The 21,091-nt window shown below is 40.0% G+C and overlaps 1 protein-coding gene across 9 annotated transcripts in view; it reads right to left on the bottom strand.

The window, feature by feature from the left end:
• Celf2 (CUGBP Elav-like family member 2) overlaps positions 1 to 21,091 on the bottom strand; it is a 502,138-nt gene that overhangs the window by 54,011 nt on the left and 427,036 nt on the right. For all 9 annotated transcript variants that reach the window (XM_076832242.1, XM_076832240.1, XM_076832238.1 and 6 more), the window contains 3 exons: positions 12,704 to 12,783; positions 8,507 to 8,665; positions 5,293 to 5,356 (listed from right to left, as the gene is read on the bottom strand). In XM_076832242.1, coding sequence (XP_076688357.1) covers positions 5,293 to 5,356; positions 8,507 to 8,665; positions 12,704 to 12,783 — 303 coding nt within the window. The remainder of the gene's footprint in view (positions 1 to 5,292; positions 5,357 to 8,506; positions 8,666 to 12,703; positions 12,784 to 21,091) is intronic.

Below are 21,091 nucleotides of genomic sequence, written 5' to 3'. Positions count from 1 at the left end.
GTCTTATTGTTCATAGCAATTACCATAAATCTGCATATCAATAAGCGAGAACAGATGTCAGTTGTTACAAGTGCTTGCCAATCAGGTCTGTTAAAAAGTGACAGATGGGTGGTTATAGAACATTCTCATAAGGCCTATTAGCACATTCGCAGGAAGTGTCTGTGGTGCGGACTGCTGGAGACTCAGGAAGAACACAGGGTCTTTGTGGGCCTACCATGCACGCTCCAGCACACTGGGAGCCGCTCCAAGTGGAGCTTCTCAGGGCTCCCATACATTGTGCAAATGCCTTCCCTCTTCTCCACTTGTGACAGAGACTCCAAGACAGTCTTCTCTGGGAGAATTCAAATTGATAAAAGGAGAGCTATTTTGTTGTTTTAAGCAAATATTTGTACTCTACAATTTTGTTAACTTAAAAATTCTAGGGATGGGGTTGTGGCTCAGTGGTAGAGTGCTCACCTAGCATGCACAAGGCAGTGGGTTCGATCCTCAGCACCACATAAATGTAAAATAAAGATATTGTGTCCATATAAAACTAAAAAAAAATAAATATTTAAAAAAAATTCTAGACCAGATATTCTGAAAGAGATTTACCATCAGCTTTACTGAAAATCAGAATTGAAAGGAAGCATTTCCCTTTTCATCAACAGATAATTTCTCTTTATCCATAATTTCAAATATCTATAATTTTTTTAAGAAAAATTCCTCATTCTAAAGAAAAAAAACTTTTTCCCCCCAACAAAGAATGACCTACTCTATTAATAAACTGGAAATATTTTCCAGAATGAAGGGAGGCATTTTCCAGTTACTTTCTCTGAATTGCTTCCTTTTTAATAGTTATGGGGTTCTAGCTCAGGCTGGAACTCATTATTTGGCCTGTTAAATTGTTCCTGTAGTCAGTCACTGCAGCACGTGCATTTATGCTGCCATTACCTGAACTGGCTGTGACATGAGGCTCTGTGTGTGTGTGAGATAGATGTATATGGCATATATACATGTAATGTATATATAATATAATGCATTCCGCTGTCATATACATATATATATGTATATGACAGCGGAATGCATTACAATTCTTATTACACATATAGAGCACAATTTTTCATATCTCTGGTTGTATACAAAGTATATTCGCACCAATTCATGTCTTTATACATGTACTTTGCATAATAATGATCATCACATTCCACCATCATTTATAACCCCATGCCTTCTCCCTCCAACCCCTCTGCTCTATCTAGAGTTCCTCTATTCCTCCCATAGTAGGCTGATTCATAATGGGGTAGGGAGAGGAAGGCTCTGTTTTATAAGTTTGGAGGCCACAGACAGCTCAGGTTTTGGATTAGGCTAGGTTGGACTGAAAATTAGGATCCATGCTTTCTAGCTTAGTGATTTGGGGTAAGTTTACTAATCGAGGTTAAAGAGACCATCTATAAAATGGGGTATGATAACCCTTCCATCATAAAGTTGTGAGATTTGAGTTATTTGAATCTATATCGTACCACTTACTGGTGCTGTCGTCTCCCATAACTTATTTAACCTTTTTGTACTTCCATGTTTACAGTTGTAATTTGGTAACAAAGCACTGATTTGGTTCTTGGCACACTGTGGGAATAAACTGCATGATGATTACAAGGATCTAGGTTATCTGCAAACTTGTTTTTTCTATCAGAATGATTTTCATAGATGTGATAGTTGTTAGAACGAAATTAAAGGTCAAAAAGATACTTTTCCCTTATTCCTTCAAGGAAAATCCAAACCTTAGTCCAAAGTCAGGCCCCAGGTTTCCCATATTTCAGAAATTCACTGAACAAATACCACTGATGAGTGAGAAATGGCCAAGTTTTTATTAGAAGTTTTAAGAGGGAAAATAAAATCGATCACCTTCAAAGAGGACAGTATGTATACATAAAAGGATTCAGCTGATAAAAGATTTGATCATAATCCATTTTCTGCTTTTAAATTCCATATTTAGTAAAGATTCCCTTTTATAGAAATAATAAAACATATTTAAAGTTATTTTTAGTTTGAAAGGAAAATGGTTAAGATTATTTTTGGGAAGAAGTATAGCTGATGTCTCATTAGATTTTATTGATGCAACTACTTAGTAACTTGCCATCTAAAATTTCTTTTTCTGTTTCTTTTTTTGGCTTTACTTTATTTTCTCCTCAAGCAGAAAATGCTTTACTCATATAAATGAGGGATTTTAAGACTCTAACTATAAACCTCAATCTCCTGAAGGACAGGCCATTATGTGTCGAGAGCTATTCACAGCAAAATATTATTGGTTTCCAAAATATTTCATTCTCTTTGGTGATAGTATTCTAAGCGGGAGTACTTGAGTTTTATATGTGGAGTTTTTTAATATGCCACTTTAATGCATAAAAATTGCAAATGAATTGTGTATGTGTTCATTCTCACTATGTCACAGTATCAGTCACTCAACAATTTTTTTTTTTTGTGGTGCTGGGGATCAAACCCAGAGCCTTGTGCATGCCAGGCAGACACTCTACCACTGAACCACACCCCCAGTCCATCAGTACACACTTTAATATCAGGTGGGGTTGTAGATAAATGACCTCTTGGGCTCCCTGGATACTGTTATCATATGGCTTCTGCTTGTATCTGTTATATAGAATGTGCTCTGGAACATGTTTTATAGTATACAAACTACCTCCAAATGCCCAACAATTCATTTGTGAGGATATTGAATTTGGTTTATATAATGGTTTTTGTTGTTGTTTATATACACACATGGCTAACCAAAATTCTTAATTAAAAAATTCTTAGTTCATATATATATATATATATATATATGGCTAAAACCAATAAAACCAAATTTCTTTCATTCATTTAACTTAAGCTGTACTGGGAATATATACAAAATACAAATTTACATCTGTCCATGTACAAATTTATTCATTCAACCCTTCACAACTAGCCATGAACACCTCTCAGATGAGTAAGAGGCTGAGTCCATCAGCCACCAGGCCAGGCCTTCTTGGAGCTCACGGAGTGGCTAGGAGCACCAAGAACAGGGAGCATATGCAGATATGAGGAAGGAAGGGAGGGGCTTGGGAAAGAGAGCACCCCTCCCACACCTGGGGGAATCAGGCAAAGCTTCTTCTAGGAAATAACCTCTATTCCCAACCCACCATGACCACTTCGTAATACTGGTGTAGGTTAATGGCAAAGAAAAGTGAGGCCCTGCTTTTGGGAAAAGAGAGGAGTAGGAGAGGCCATTTTTTTTTTTTTTTTTTTAAACTGGAAAAAAGAAAGTTCTCTAAACCATAATGCTTCACATCCTTAGGAAGATGAGATGTGATTACTCATACAAATGGGGGGTGATTTTATAGAAATCACCCAAGAATACAAGAGTTTTTGGCACCTAAATTTTGAATACCTTTAAATATTCAAGAGGTTGATAGAAAATGGACAGGTCAGCTTTTGATTTCACAGCCTGTGAAGACTTAGTATGCTGAATTTAACAAGTTGAAGGGTCAAGAAATGGGTATTTTGGAAAACGCAGAGCATTTACAGAAGGCTTTTAAATTAGAAGGCCATCTGCTACATGGCACCTTCTGAGGTGAGTCCCAGACCCCCTTAGTTTTCAGATGAGCATGTGGAACATGTAGATGCTAATGTCCTGACCTGTGGTTGGCATGGTGGAGGTGCACACATCCTAATGACAAATGACAGGGCCCTCCATCCACCTGGGAGGACAAGCTCAGCAGTAGCCTCAGGACTAAGTGACCTTCTCTGCATAATTCAGGTGCAGAAGTGAGAGAGCCTGAGGCTTCCTCTGAGGAAAGCCTCTAATTTTGGATCTGGGAGGGACCGTGTAAAGAGAAACAAACTTCCAATCAGCTGAAAAACGTCACAGGTCTTAGCATTTATTTTAGGGCGTGCCATTTTTTTTTCTTTTAAATAGAAAGGCTCCTGAAAATTTTACAGATGTTGCTCCAGTTCTCTTCATACAATTTAAAAATAAATTAATCATTCAATGTGATTCTTAGTTCCAAGACGAGCTTCCCAAGCTATTTGTAAATATACTGCACTAATTTAACTATGTTTTCAAGACACCTTTTTTCCCAATAACCTAAAAGCTATATTACAGCCGACTAAAAAGGTGATGCCAAAAGAAATCATTTGAAGCCCAAGAAATCATTCAGCAGTATTTTTGTTGTAGGCCAATGCATACCATCAGACAACGAGTTACCATTAGCCCACAGACCACCATTCTGGCTGGGCTGAAGGTCATAGGACACTTGGGGAGAATGCACAGGGAAAGTCCTTTCAGATTCAAAGTGAAAACAAGAAAAAAAAAAAAAAGAATATGCATTTGAACAACAACAAAAAAGTGATAAAAATGAGTTTTCACAGTGACAGGTAAAGAAATCCGGCTTTTATGCAGCACTCTTAGGTTTCATTTCATTGATTCAGGGTGTCCTTGATAAAAGCAAACTGTGCTTCACTCTAATATGCCAAAAATCTGTTCTTTTACTTATCCCCCCTCCCACTCTTTTGGAATCAAACAAGGAAAAAGCTTCCTAACTGTTCCTCCCAGCAGGTTAATGGGCACCTGTGTTCTGATTTCTTGCACACGCTGCCTTCTCTGGCCCCGTGTAAAGGTAGGGTATCAGCATGGACGGTGGCACAGTAGGAGTGACCTTTCACTAATCACTGCGCCTCAGCAACTACTGGCACAGCTCATTATGAAAAGGAATCCTTCAATGAGCTGCCTTTCAAATGCAGTCGCACTTTGATTTTCTTGAGAACAAAGATTATACTTTTACATAAAAGCTTCTGATGCACAATTCTGTCAACTGGGGTACTAAAGTAAAAAAAAAAAAAAAAAAAAGGTACCCTGTTAATTGTCTGTCATTATCAAGGGACTACAAACTGTATCAAATATAGGACTGCAATCTTGGCTTTCATTATGGAGGTCAGAACATTTTTATTGACTGCCTATTATTAAAATGTTAGAGGTATGTCAATCATTTTGGCTGTACTAGATATAGAAATTTGCTGGAAATCCTCCAGTAATCAATCCCATTAAAATAACAACAACAACAAACAATGACTATGTAGCATACTATAGAGGAATTCTCAGCCCCCTCACCTTATAACTGTTACACACATGGAAGGGTAGGTAGGAAATGCAAAAGTAGAAGAACCACTTATGAGCAACTGATTCTAATTTTAAAGCTAATAAGTCTTTGTTTTTGTTCCCTGCTTCTTTTCTCTGCCCCAGACAATGCATGGTCAAAAGGAAAAACAGGCTTCAGGACTTACCAGCCATTTGCTGAATGCCACTGAATGCACCCAGGTTGCTGGAAGAGGTGGCCTGCTGCAGAAGCTGCAAATGAACACACAAGTGTCAGGTCAGAACATTGCAGAGATGAGGACAAAGTAACTTCCTCATTAAACTGCCGGCAAACTCTGCTTCCTTTACATTTATGTGGCTGGTTGCGACTGCTGCAATTGATGGACTGAAGGTCCCCAGAGCTGGGGCTGTAAATCCATATTAATGTCTAATCTCTATTAAGAAACATAGACACTTGGGGAAACTCACTAACACTGCTGCCTTAAAACAATTAATCAATTTACTCTTTTTAACAACCAGGTGTTAAATCTATTGAAACCAACATAGCATGACTAATTATATCTCTCTGTAGTCTAGTAGTTACCATAACTCATCTCTGTCAATCAAGGTCCATCCCCTCCTCTTCTACTTTTCTTCACAGTTCAGCTTTCTTTATCCCTCATCAGAAGTACTTGGGTTACTGACTCTTAGGCCAACATGAAGATCATCATGATAACTATCGCCATAAGTGTATCTGTCACACCCTTACACGTACTGCCACATCCACATGGCCAAGAAAATGGTCAGCCATTTTAAGATGGTCTTCACTGGCAGAGAGAACCTATTATTTATCAAAACTTGGAATTAGCTACCTGTCTATATATTGAAGCTATGCATTATACATCAGAATCTTTTTTAAAAGAAATTAATACGGTTGTTAAAAAGTCTGTGTTTTCCCCTGAAAACACCTTTTTTTCCTGTCACATAGAATCAGTGGGTGTTACAGGTTAAGGCATGAGGTTCCAGTTCCCATCCAACTTAGTTGAGCTGTAGGTTAGTTTAGGTGTTACACTATGAGGATGGAACACAGTTACCTCTCATGTTTCAAAGTACCTGCATACCAACAGATGAAGATTTACAAAATTACTATTAGAATATTGTTATGGAACTATGTGCTTAGGAGGAATAGGACGAATTCCAAGATGCATTAGAAACAGCTTTCAGAACATATTTAGAGCTGTGTGAAACAACATAGAACACTGATGTTCCTATGGGAGAGTAAAGGTTTCTTCCATTTGATAAGAAAAATTCTATGGTTGGATGAGACTGAAAAATGAGAATGTATTAAGTGATGTAAAAACCCCAAGCACGGTGTTTTTAAACATTAGATGTTTTTAAAAATTAAAGTTATAGGGCCTGGGTTGTGGCTCAGTGGCAGAGCGCTTGCCTAGCATGCATGAGGCACTGGGTTCGATCTTCAGCACCACATAAATATAAAGGTATGTGTCCACCTAAAACCTAAAAATAAATATTTAAAAAAAAAATTTAAAGATGTAAAATTAAATTAGCTTTGAAGACATTTTGAGAAATTAATAACATCTGTTGAGGTAAGGGAAAATACCTGGACTGTCATAAAACAATCACCAAGGATTATTTCCATGGATAAGTAATCTTTGGTGAGCCATGGCCAGTATTTGGGCTCCCAATGGAGGCAGGGGATGCCTTAAAGGTCATGAGCCCTTTCAGAGGACAGGACTTTCAAAGGGAAGGGTTAAAGCAAACACGGATAAGAAAGAATCTGTGCCTATCAGGAGAGAAAAGAGAGTTTATAGCAATGCATTTTTACAAATGATGTTAAAATTAATTCTTTTTCAGGTATGCAAATAATTTGCAGATGTGGTCACAGAGACATGCACCAGAGATTTCTGTGAACCGTTGAGGGCAGTGACATACAGGAATCCTGAGGGCAGGCACTTGCCTCGCCTCTTGGTTCTCAGAAATGGTAGAGCAGGAAGCTTGACTCTCACAAACAATGAAAAGGCAGGCATGGATCAATCTTGGATACGAGTTCTGGTCCACACAATCAAACTGATGGACTGTAAACATTCCAACAGCATGAGTTTGTGAAAACACAAATTGTTAAGTAGAGCATATATAGATTTTAGCAAGATGTCTGACAAAATCCTTCATGGTATCTTCAAGGATAAGATAGAGAAATGGCCAGAAGGTGACAATAAACTTGGTCAATGCTTTTGCTAACAAACCAGATGAAGACAGGAAGAGCATGCGTCTCATCCATTAACCAACAGCTGTTCTACTGCAGACCCCTCAGGGCACTGGGGGTGGATGGGTAAGAGGGTAAAGCTACTTAGTCTCTGAGCCTCCCTTTCCTTATCTCTACAACAAATAGGACACACTCCCTTTTCAAGGTAACTGTCTTAGAAAACAGTGCAGTTTCTGCTAGAAAGTAAAGCTAATGGATGATCCAATCCTGAGAGGGATAGTTAAAATGTAAGATGACAGAATTAGGACACGTCGTGTGTATGTGCTTGCGTGTTCGTTCTCTTTCTCTTGAGGCTGGAATAAAAGGCCCAGACTCACTATATGAAATTAAATTAATAAATGTGAAGTTTAACATTTAGGCTCCAAAGAAGAAAAATGGAGAGAGAAGCATTCTGTAGCAGCTGGAGTGAAAATATAATTTAGCAGTATCCAATGCCTCCCAGCTCACATTGGACACAGTTACTGCAAATGCCACTCTCAGGCTCCAGGAAGATGTTTTAAATCCACCAGGGGTCACTACTTTGTCCCATTTAGCTCTTACTAGGGAAGTGGCTTAAATTCTGGCTACTGTATTTCAGTAGAGACAATGACTAAGTGAAACGGTAACAGAGGAAACTCTTAGAAAGTAAAAGTTTAGAAAGCAGGGATGCTAAGGAATGGCCAAGAGAAATGGGTCTGTTTGGTCTGCAGTGGATCTTATTTCTCTGGTTTCACAAGGAGAAAGTAGGAAACAGTTGATGTACTCAAGATGGGCCCACTGGGAAGGCTTGAAATGCAGATTCAAAGTCCCAGGAAATCTCAGAAGAGGTCCTGACAGGTATCAGCCTTCCAGCTAGTCGACATTCTTAGCTCATGGGCCATCAGGCATGCTATCTTCTTTCAGAACGGGTTTTAGGATGCCCTGACATACTGGGTAGGAGTCTAGCCCAGGGGACTTTGCCCAGCCTATTAGGCAAGGACTAAATTGGTCACGTTCTTATGCTAGCCGATTTAGCTTGGGAAAATATTCTGCATACTTGGTGGTTTCAATAATTCTCGAGACTCAAAATGTATGGAAAATGAATTCTTGAGCATACTCAGTGGCCAATGGGGTTCCGTGGATCACAGGGTGTGTTTCTCTCTTGGGTGGGGAGCACTTACCGCCAGGTACTGTGGGGTAAGTCCGCCCAGCCCTGTCAGGTTCCCCCAGGTGGCAGTGTTGAGCTGCTGCATCTGCTGTGCCAGCTGCTGTTGGAGGCGCCTTTGCTCTTTGTCCTTCTGGGTATCAGCAAACTTCACCACGATCGGTGAAGAGCAGCCCTGTGGTCAGACACATTGGAAAGTGAAGAGGAAGTTACAGCTGGGTCGCATCCTCTCGGGGCCCTCTGTCAGCACCGGATCTATCTCTCTCAACTCAGAGCACATGGAATGGTCTGGGATGGTTTAAAGATGGTTTGATATTCCTTCTTCTTCTCTGAATAGTACTATCAATAGAACACTCCAGATCCTGTCCTGGGTTTCGTTGGGGGAACTGCTGGTTGCTTTCCTGCTCTGATCCTCATACTGCCTCTCCTTCTCTCCTCCTGCATCTTCCTTCAGCCTTCCAGGACCTCCTTTGAGACAAAAGACCTGATCTATGTCTAAGCTTCGTGATTGGCTGTCTCAAAGATGGCCTTGCCTCTGTGTGTCGGCCTGTTTATACCTGAGCAAAGGACAAGGGGGCAGCATCGTCATGGGAATAAGAATGTCTCTCATTCATCTTTTCTGAAAACTCCTTCCAATTTTTAGTTTCGTTTGAACAACAATAACAGAGAAGTGGGTTTCATTTTAGGAATGTGGATGAAGGAAGGAAGGAGATATTCAGAAAATATAGGCACTGACCAAAATAACTGTTCACATGTTTTCAGAAAGGCCTCTCTTCTTCCTCCCATGTCACATCTCTCTTTCCAAAGTCTCTAGAGCTACTGCAAACCAGCAGAACCAGAAGCACATTCTAGTCAAAGGAGAGATGTTGTGAATGGCAGGAGGAGGATTCTGGGTGGCTTCTTTCCCTGATGAGCCTCACATTTCTAGCAGCTTTTTCAGTTTTAATGTCCTTGAAAAGGCAGAGAGCAGGGGTAGCGAGAAATGGCCAAAGACCCTATTCTAGGATGATTTTGTTTTGGAGGCAGACACATTCTTTGGGGGAAATAACTGGCCTAGTACCTCAAGCACCATGCTTCTTTCCTAAGCACCTTTGAAACTGCTGCCACTTGGTAAGAACGCAGCAGAAATGGGCCTCCTACCTCCCTGACTCTTTCTGTGTCTTGGTGTGGCCTGTCTGCACACTATGTCACTGTGAGAGCTGTTAAATTTTGCTGAGGTAAAAAGAAGTAATTCTACTCAAGGGATTAAACAGAAACTTTTATTGAAACTCAGCATGCTGATAGACCCCTTTCTCTCCTCTTAGAAACGTGATATTCTATCTAAATAATCTTTTCCTTTTCTTTCCTTTTAGGTCATTTTTGTTTCTTCTAGAAAACAAGCTTATACCCCTCCCTCCCCCATCACCTTGGGATGTAGCTGTCAATACATGAGACCACGGTGCCTGTTATTGGGTGGGGGGCGGTGAGAAATGTGAGATGAGTGTTTTAGTGAACTTCCAGCTTAAGAAGTCTTCAGCTCTGGTAGGCAGAGTCACAGTACAGAAAGTTAAGTGTCAGTAAATTGCTTAAAAATAACATTTCCACCATTAAAAAAAAATCTGTACTTCATTTTTAAAATCGGCTCTATATTTCAGCACTTGGTCATTTTATTTATTTGTGGTGCTAGGGATGGAACCCAGGGTCTTGCACTTGGCCTCAACCACTGAGCCACCTTCCTCGGCACTTTGTCACTTTATAGAGGGCAAAATACTCTGAAAGTGAAAATTAGAGAGAGAAGGTTTTGCATGGAAAAAAAGGTGTTACTGTTGTATTAAATGTGTCCCTAACAAATAACAGCATCTCCTCCTAATAGTACACTTATTTATTTTTTTCTCGCTTAAAATACTAAAAAAGCAATATAAAGGCAGAAGATTAGAACCAATGATTATGGCTTTTAAAATGGCTCATTTAAATCATGAAAGAGAAAAGGGGGGTAGAGTGCAGGGAGGTGGAGAGAGAGAAGGTACAATGTAAAAGTGTTTGAAAGACTTTATTCTTATAATATTCACATCATTTTAAATTAAATAATACATCTTGGTTAAAGATGTATGCCAGAGTCCTGAAAATAATGTGATTAGTTAAAAAGCCAAACAAATATAAATGTGTATTTATAATGTAATTGCATAGCACCTAATCTTCTACTTAAATGTCAATTTTTAAAAACTAAAGTGTCTGGGGGCCCTTTTGTTTAAGCATTGATGTCCAATTTTAAAAACAACAGATATATTAATGATAAAGGATCAAGGATTTCTTAAGAATAAATAGGCCCCATTCCCTCTAATGGATCTTTCCAGTATGAAAGCCTTGTATTCCTCTGTTTTGGTTCATATCCAGTGCTGGCTTATGATCTCCTAGAGGAGCACAGGAGACCCAGGCCACATCCATATTCTCTGTATTATCACTTGGGGATTCTTGAGTGAAGGGAGGGTATGGCAATGTTTCTAACAGAGCTGAAAGGACTTAGGTTAAAAAATTCACTAAGGGGAGACCAAATTGGGTGTAAGTCCCTAAATTACAGGAAACAAAAATAATTAAGAATGAAACACATGTATGAAAGATCAATTCAGGTAATGTTTTTTCCCCCCTAACAGCACTTTCACTTTAATCTCCAAGTTGAAAAATAGCTGGAAATCCCCAATAATGGAGCGGCCTACGAGAAAAGGGAGAACCAAAACATTATCACATATGTGATTGCAATGTTGTACAAGATTGGATTCCTAGAGATTTCAAATCCTGCTAATCATTTCCTATCGTGGCCGATTTTCACCTGAGCTTGCCTTCAGGTAGGGGGGAGGGAGTGTCTTAAAAATGCATTGCACTGAAAGGAAAACACATCGATTATATAGGATGTTAGGAATATCAAAGTCAAAATGAATGTTCAAAAGACAGTAGGCTTTGCAATGCTGATATCACAACTCAGAAAAGTACAGTAAACACTTAATGACAATGCCATGCACACTCCTTCCCCCTTGCCACCCGCTTTTTGATTCACTACAAAAAAAGTTGCCCACAAAACAAGACGCATGATGATCACTTAGCTCCCAGCATGCTTTGGGAGGTGCAGCATTGCAAAAAAAAAAAACAAAACAAAACAAACAAACAAAAAAAATAAAGCCCCAACAAAATGGGAGCACAAAAGAAGCTCAAACAATTTAATATTTTTTTTGCACATTAAATAAAATTGAAAATATCTTTTTGTTTTCAAAAAATGAAAAAAAACATAGCTTCAGATAATACCACAAGGCCACCACCTCCAGAGATCACCCACACACAAAGATACAGTGTACAGAACACAGCAGAACATGCACTCCCAAATGATTCTATCAGACAGTACAGAATAAGTAACGGCATATCACTCTTGGAATGCTTTTGTGCAAAATTTAGAAAGGCCATGACCCAAATCACAGACTAAAATACAGAGCCATCTATCTACATTTGTAGGTATGCATCCACACCAGAGTGTTTATCTTTCCTTAAAGTCACTCTCATCTCATTAAGAGATCAAATTTGAGCCTTCATAAAGGTTTCTTTGCTATTGCTCATCTTTAAGTACGGAGACCAATCTAATATTTTTCTGGGGACTCTCAAAAATTAGCATCACGCTGTGAAGTGGGAGAACTATTAACTTTCTCCACCATTCTTAACATGCAAAACCAGAATTTTATCTGACTAAATTACAGGTAGGTTGGTCCTGCATTGAAAAGAGAACGTTTTGACTTAGTACAGGACAAGCAGCTCTGTGGGTGGGGGCTGTAGCTGTTTCACCTGCGCCAACCCTGGGGAAGGGATGCATTTGATCTTTTAGGTCCAGAAGGACACTTTGTTTAAAGTGCCCAGTGACTATATTGCAGGACCTGGGCTGCTCCATACAAGGCTCAAAAGATAACAGTAGAGAAAGTGGAAGGTTTTTACTAAATGCATTTCAAGTCATTAGGGGGAAAATGCAGAGAGAAGAGGAAGAGAGAGAGCAGAGACAGAGAGGAAAGTGGGGTGGAGAGAGAGAGAGAGGGAGGAAGGGAGAGTAGGAGGAGGATGAAAATGAATGGATAAAAAGCAAGATGGTGAAAGTTTAAATCTGTGATTGTCATGTGAACAATCCACACAGGAGAGAATTGCTTTACCATTCCCCATCATTTGCACAAAGAAAACAAAGAAAGGGCAGATGATACAGTACCTCCATGGTCTGAGACTGATGCATGGCTTTGATTGCATTCTGTGCCATTGCCCTTGTAGAAAATGTGACAAACGCACAGCCTGTGGGAAACAAGGGGACAGGGAGCAGGAAAGACAAAAAACAACAAGACAAAAGGGTTGGACGCTTGTTAAACCAACACAGTCTACGAGAACTGCCACAAGACGACACTGTTCTCAGTAGTACATAAAAATAAACAACTTCTCTCTTTGGTTTTATCTTATTTTGCTTTTTATTCTCAGTGCTGACTTGCTAATCTGACCAAAGCAGAAAGATTTATTTAGTTTTTTTTTTTTTTAAATGGCAACTAGGGGAGGAAGTTGGGTACTCCTTTTTTTTGTTTGTTTCTTTTTTCAGCCACAGGGTTTGAAATTAGCAAGACCTACTTTGCATTTGCCAAAATAAAAAGTTGCTATTTTCCATTTTCTCCTTGGCTAAGAATCTTGACACCGAGGGCATCCATACATCAGGGCTTTGTATTTCAAATTCTGTTGTTAATTTTTAAGAAGTAAATAAGAAAATACTCATACCAAGGGCAAGCTAGTAAATTTCAAGAATTCAAAATATCAGCAAATAAATATATCTAACTCCAAAAAATCAATACATAAGAATATAAGTTGATGCTATTCAAATGCAAATGAATATATCAAATCCATTACAAATGACTTATTATTAACAAAAACCAATGCACTATTACTCTGAGAATATTCAATAGTGTGTATAAAGTCAAATTATAAAGTTTGCATTGGATTTGTATGTATGAAAACCATTATGGTGTTTCAAAGTTGTGACTTTCTGAAATCTGAGTGACTCGATCTACAATCTAACATACACAAGACAATGCACATTTCTCTGAATGTCTACTGTGAGACCTGCAAAGCTTCCTGTATTAATTTTTACTGTGCTCTTAAATAACTAGAATCTATGGTGCCAGTTCCAGCTTCTTGTAAGCGGCGTTGGCCACCATGCAGGTCACCGCTCCAACTACACGGCTCATTGCCCTTTGCACTAATAAAAACACTGCCTTCTGAAATTTACATTTTATTCATCATACACCCTTGGGCTTCTTAGAGAAAAAGACTGTGAAATTAATGCAGACTCAGGCTGATTTTATAATAATACCACAGCACACTAAAAGCTTAGCTAAAGCAATACAGACTTATTTCACTTATGATCTCTAATGACTTTAAAAGTGCATTGATTTTCGGCTTCTTTAGCCTTGCACAGTTTGAACTTAGGTATCAGAGAATAATTTAGTGTTCCACTCAATTTCCTCAAAACATTATTATTATTACTACTTAAAAGATTTCCAAATGAAGCAGATCTAAACACTGAGAGGCTGACGTCTATTGTCATTTCAGAATGAATGCATGAAAGCAGAAATCTGGCATCAACAATATGAGATTGTTGCCCCTGTGGCCAATAAGCAAAATAGAACATTCTACATTCAAACAACCAGCAGATTGTTTGGTTTATGTAAATCAATTTGTGAGCCATAAAACATGTTTTCTTCTTTTGCTCTGCATGTGTACCTGGTGAGATTATCAAGTCAATACTGTCGTAGCACCTTTTAATCAAACAGTATTAAGAGAAAGCAATGCCTGCCCACTACCCCCAACGCACAATGACATCCAGTCATGAAAATAAGTCAATGCATTTTTTTTCTTTTTTGCATCATACTTGTAAAATCATACACAAAAACTCTCTGTACATGGGAAATTCATCTTGCATTCACCTCCCGATTAAGAGGGCCTGAAGAAGCCGGAATAAAGTCTACTTGCCATGGATGTGAGCCGTCTCCTAGTTCTCTGACAGGAGAGTACTGGTGAAGCTTACTATTTAAACATGCTGCCTGTACCTAGGCTGACTGCAGCCTTTGTCATCAATAAAAGCAATTTAGTGGCCTTCTCTAAGGCATCTAGACGATGTGGGTAATAGAGTGTGAGACAGATGACAGTACCTCTCCTGGCGTCCATATTGATGCTGAAGGTCTAAAATTATAGTCTCAAATTTACCATCTGTTTCAAAGTAATCTCTCTCCAAAAATGTTATGATCATCACCGACATTATACAGAGGAAATAATGCTAAGAGATTTCTCTCTTTTTTTTTTTTTACTTCTTGCCTTGAGAGTACAATGGAGGCGAAAGCAAATCATCTAACGGAGACACATTTGAAACCATGCGAAGCCTGGACTAATTCTACTTTTAATAGTCAAAAAGATAGTGACATTCACTTCATTTGCTCTTATTATCCAGGCACATGGGCCAAACTGACAGTTTCTAATCGGAGGTTAAAAATGCATTAAAAACATGTAAAATGTCAACAAGAATCAATAAGGCATAGTTTATGCATTTACCACAATTTCATACAAGCAGAACTTTTGTAAGTAACTTAGTGAGAAAGATAAAGCAATTAGCAGGTCTCAGAAGAAAAGTATTAGCAATAGAACAATAAAATTAAATCTCTACAAACTTGAACCATTGCCCTTTTCTCTATGAAACCTGCAATTAAAAACTTGACTGATGCTTCTCATTATACAATCCTTACCCCATCCAAAAACTGATCTGACAAATCTGATGACTTCTTTAACCTTTTTATTCTATTGGCAGTGGTGCAGTGAGAGGAGCTATCTCCTTAGGGGCTTCTGTCAAGTTCTGTACTTGTGTGTTCTGCTCAATTACTTAAGAGAAAAAATTACCGTGTCATTTATAAAGTGGGAGTACATGTTGAAAACGCACTCACTATGCCACATTGGACGAAGGGCAACTTCAGAACCAAATGTTTCTTGGAAGAGTGGCTTGTTAACCTTTGTAATTTCACTAAAACAGGAGTTCACAGTAGTCCTAGGAATAGATTTTAATTTTCCTTTCAACACCACTGAAAACACAGTGGTGGCTCTAGGATTAGGCCTCCAATCTGTGGCTTTTTATGATCACGGGGTCGTGTGAGCTTCTACCATTGTAACTGGCTGCTGGCTTTTCCTCACAAGCTAACTGGATGGTTTTCCACTGGAAAGAAGTAAGTCAAAATTGGTCCTCTATTCTGGATGGTGGAAGTTTCTGAGTCTTGAGAGGACACAACTCTGATCCTGTAGGGTTGGCCCTCAGCTATTTTGGACTGTTGGGTGTACTAGCCCAGTCATCAACTCCCTGACAACTAAAATGCTGGAGAAATCAGACTGGGGGTAAAAAGTACAAGTTCAAAATAGCAAAGGTGTCTTTCTTTCTTTCTTTTTCCTTTTTTGGTTTGGGTATGAATTTGTGTGAATATGCAATTACTGCATTAGAACCTTCAAATACACAGCAGCAAAAACAAAAATAAAATTCACCTATAAATGTGGCCAACCTGTTAATTTACCTTGAGATTACTAATAGGAATGAAAGGAGTTGAATTCCTTTTATTTCGGTGAGGTTGCCTTCTTGCTGCTAAAACAGATGGATGATTGACTGGGGAAAGGTTTCACAAAGTAATTTCCTCCTACAGACAGGGTCTAAGGAAAGCACGTAGCCCTGTCACAGAGAAGATTCTGGAACACATCTATTATACTTGTCATTTCATTTGAAAGGGTATCTTAACTCAGGTGTTCTACCATTTCTTTCAGCTGTAAGAGAATTTTACAGAACTATGAATTCTTGCTTCATACCCCCTCCCCACCAAAAAGTATAGGTACTTTTAAAAGCACAAGCAACGTCAGGGCTCCTTGCTTTTTTTTTTACTACTTCTTTGAAAAAGGTGTGGCAGCCTGCTACATTTCAACTGAAAGAAACATAATTTAAAGTAACTTATGCAGCAGGGAAGATAACCTATGGAAACTTGTTTATTAATTCCCTGTCAGTTGAATAAAGGCATTAATGCAGTCGATTTTTCTTGTTGTATCATTGTAGCTGTGGCAAGGGGGATTGAACACATGGTATCAACATAATTGTGGGACATAAAAATTAGTCCTCCACTGCACCAGTCCCAGTGTTGGGTTAGCTTATTAACACTGGCGTGGAGATGTCCTTCATTATGGCACCTGAACCTACTTAATAGCTGGCAAGATCTCATCACTGAGATGAGGTTGGAAGATTGAATTCAGAACAAGATGGCAAAAGGCAGTCAATACTCCAGGGGGTATGTGATAAAAAGTTTCCACATATCTGAATGTTTAGGTATTGTGTGGACAGGCTAACATAATCAAAACCGAGTCTTCTCCGTGGAGATGTTTGGGCGGTCAAAAGCCCTGTCCTAACATCTTGATCAGATACAACAAAAACAGATGAGGATTTAATGGCTAACTCCAGTCTGTGCTCTCCAACATCCCCGCAAATATTGCCAATTCATTTGTCAAGGGTTTTGGCAGGGGAATGTTGGAACACCATAAACACAGCTGGAATATTCTTAAACAAGCAGAAAGTTACCTTAAATGGTAGTGAAGATTTGACTACAGTTTATGGGAATGAAAAATGAAATAAATTTCTTCACTGTCTCCACAGTGAAGATAATTACAGATAATTCAACGGCTACAGTACAGAAAACCTTGTAGGATGTACCTAGACTGCCCATTCTGACTGTAGGATTATGGGTGAGAACATGGATACGTTAGGAAATCAACATGCTTAGCTGACAATGTCAGACCAACACACTTGTTTAGAAACAGAGTTTTGCTTTTGTGAGCAAACATCTCATTTGGGTTGCCATGGGTGGGCCTGTGGTTTCCTGCTGGTGTTTGCAGTGAAGGTTCCCCGCAGCAGGCCTCGAGAGGTCACGCTGCCATGCACAGGAGTCTGAGTACCATGAAGCTTCCTGAAAGCACCACAAACCATATTTTCCAAAACAGAAGAAACAGAAGAGAGGGCAGAAAGAATGGGTTACTGCCCCCCAAGGGGAGATGCCTACTTGGATGTGGGTAGATTGTCTAAAGTGGGGCAGAGTCTTAACATCCCAGAGGAGCTTCATGTGCTTGGCAGGTGCTCAGTGGTTTTCAAGAAGCAAGTCGCTACCATTTCCTGAGATTGCTGCCCTGGAAGGTGGGATGGGGCTGCGGCTGGTGACCAGCAATGGGACTTTAAAAATAATCTTTCTGTCCAAGGTATAGATGATAATTATTATTATTATTATTATTATTTTAAGAAAAAGACAGTGACTCTGACTTAAGGTCTAGCAGGGTGTGACAGGTACATCTGTGGGCCCTGTTGGTCCTCCATGCTGATGCAGTGAGGATAAGAGTCGGCAAACTTGGGAAACCTCAGCATAATGCATACTAGGGAGGAGCTCAGACTACTGATGTGTCCCAAGAAATGACATTGGAACCCGTGGGGGAGCCAGTGAGGCTAAATGCTCCCTTTGTTTCCATTGCTACAGCTGAAGTGTGCAAAAGCAGGGAAAGGAGCAACCACCGGGCTGCACCTCACCCTCCTAACCAAATATTCTGATTTAAGAACTTTCTTACTGCATGGTTTATAACGTGGTCTGATTTCAGGAGGTGCTTTTCAGAGCAGCCAAGCTTGTGTCACTTAATTTTCATTTATTTTCTAAATAGCGGAGCCAGCAATAGACATTGGGAAAAAGAAATGCTGAGTGCCCTTTATCTGCGACACTGTTAATGGGAGGCACTTATCAATATTTGATTGAAAACTGAAATTCTTTAATGAAAGCAAAACAGTAGCACGAAGAGAACTGTTCTTTTTAACAAATACACTGATTCAGGAGCAGGCCCCTGTAACCAGGAGTCCCTGGGTCCCGCTAATTGAAAAAAAGTACCACTGTCTGTCTTTATATTTCAGAACAAATGGTTATAAATGAGTATTTTCTTTTTTCCATTAGGGAATTCTCATCAGTTCACCAGAAATTATTTTTCCGTTAAAATGAAGCGGGGAGGGGTATTCTCCTCTTTACATCGGGCCAGCATTTGCATAAAATATTGATGAGTGGGTTCCCACAACTTGTTTCAGAAACAGGCTGCTTCTGGTGTCAAGTGCTGGCTAATCAACCACATGGCACATCAAATTAGCTAAGTTCTCCTTTTAAATATGTGTGTCCTGCTCTTTCCCATGGACGTCATGGCTGCTTTCAAATCCTGTGTGCAGAAAGAGCTAATGTGTGCTCCGGGAGCTCTCGATCCCATGGGGTAGCAGTGCTGATAATTCCTGTCCCCACAGGACAGAGGGACACAGTGACATGGGAGGCAGGTGAAATGGGCCGAGTCGAGCAGAGCCTAGCACTTCAGCTCCTAGCTCTCTACTAAGCCAGGTGGATGTGAAGTTTAGACAGAGGCCAACACCCCAGCGAGCAGTGACTCTCTACAAGAGGAGCAGGGCAGAGATTTTCCTGCTATTGTTAATAACACATGGGAAACTGAGGAACAGAGCTAGGAAAAGGAATCAACTAAGGTCACGTGTCGTGTCAGACTGGAACTTGGGGTCAGTGAGCTCTAAGCTGCCATAATTCTCACTGTGATTACTTTAAGGGCCTCCCTTTTTGTCCTTTCTCCATATTTTATACATTGGGGAATGAAAAATGCCACTATGCTAACATGGGACTGAGAATAATAGCAGCAGGGACTAGGGATTCCTATTAAACCAGTGGCAAAAAGAGGATCACAAAAACGTCATCATGTCTTTCCTACATCCTTCCTCCCTCACTATGCTGTCTCTTCAAAGTGTATTCTTTTTATTTTGATTTTTATTTATTTATTTATTTTTGTGTTGGGGATTGAAGCCAGGGGTGCTTAACCACTAAGCAACATCCCTAGCCCTTTTCAAATATTTTATTTAGAGACATGATCTTGCTGAGTTGCTTAGGGCCTTGTTAAGTTGCTGAGGCCAGCTTTGAAATTGTGATTCTCCTGCCTCAGCTTCCCAAGTTGCTGGGATTACAGGTATGTGCCACTGCGCCCGGCCCCATGGTATTGTCTGCCTGAGTGTGTGGATGGAGATGTTTACATGCACAAAATGACAGCAGGACAATCTGATGGCCAGGTGTGATAAGAGTTGGCCTGGCCTGTGTCCATCACAATGATGGACGATTCTGGTTGATAGTGGCAGCAGCCACAGGTACAGATGAGCCTCAGACACTGGATCTGCCATTTAGGTATTCTATTTAATATCCTGTTCAGCTTTTAGAAAATCACTTCTTTGAAGCGAGGGTTAAATAACCAGAATTTCAGAAGTGTCACAGAATGCTAAACTGCGATTTCCTTGCTGCCCTTTTTGATTCCCCCACTTTAAGCCACCTTCCAAAGAAAATTCAGGGATCCAAATCTGGGTTCTGCTCTGCTTCCTCTTAGTTTTCCTCTAGACTACCTCCATTTTGGGGCTCTGGAGGTAGATGTAGGTAGAACTTTTGTTCTCTGGGTCTTCAATTCTCAATTCTAGCAGCTGACATCATGAAGCATTATGTCAAAAAACAAAACAAAACAAAAAACCAAAACCCCAAATTTTCTTCCTCGTATGGTGCTAGAATTAGGTAAAACTAGTGAGATGGGGGAACATTGGCACCTTATACTTACGGCCCAACTTTTTCTTTCTGCATGTGGCATGGGTGCTACTGATGGCCCAGAACCAGAACTTGAAAGTGAACACAGTTCCTAATGTGCCCGATGGAAACTGCATTGGGAACTGCGCTGAGAAGGAAAACCTCCCCATGTTTCAAAAATGTGGATTTCTTAAAAAAAAAAAAAAAACAAAAAAAAAACCCTGAAAAACATTTTGCACATAGGTTTCCACCTCAGATTGGTCTGAAAGCTGCAGTCAGACAACTATTAACACGCATGTCAACCTTCGTGCATGGTTGAGGGAAGGAGGTTTGTGTGGTCTTGTCAAGGAGGCAGACGTGGGAAGAGAACGGCCAATTCCAGCTATTTCCTAGAGTTGCTGCAAAAACACTGGTCTTCATCCTGGCTCCCAGCCACAGCTTTTGCTTCCATCATGGTAGCAAAGGAGAGCCAACAATCTTCTTCAGGGCAGGCATTTTTCTGTCTTGGGCTGGGGACTCCAGGGACTTCACTCTTTGAACCTTGGACAGACCCAGTTACACGAAGCCCGTATCTGTCCTGCCCTGCACATGAGCAGTGACGCTGCTTCTTGGCTTGGATGGCTGTTAAGAGGAACATCCCCTTACGGTTTCCTTCAGGCACAGGCAGCCAGCCAGAAGACTAAGGCGGAAACACACAAAGCCGTTCTCACCCTCCACATCGCCTCACCCCTCAAAATCTACTTCAATTTGAGGTTGAAAAGGGATGTGCAGTGACAGGGCAGCCCGTCAGCTTCCCCTGTGACAGTGATGACCTGAGCTAATATGCTGGCACTCAGACCTTCTCTACCTGGGAAGTAAAAGGTGATCACTTCAGCTACTGTGAAAAAGTTCAGGCTGGATAACTTCATCACATG

The sequence above is a fragment of the Callospermophilus lateralis genome, chromosome 13, assembly GCF_048772815.1.
Source record: "Callospermophilus lateralis isolate mCalLat2 chromosome 13, mCalLat2.hap1, whole genome shotgun sequence".
NCBI lineage: Eukaryota > Metazoa > Chordata > Mammalia > Rodentia > Sciuridae > Callospermophilus > Callospermophilus lateralis.
This window is presented reverse-complemented; position numbering and strand designations above follow the sequence as displayed.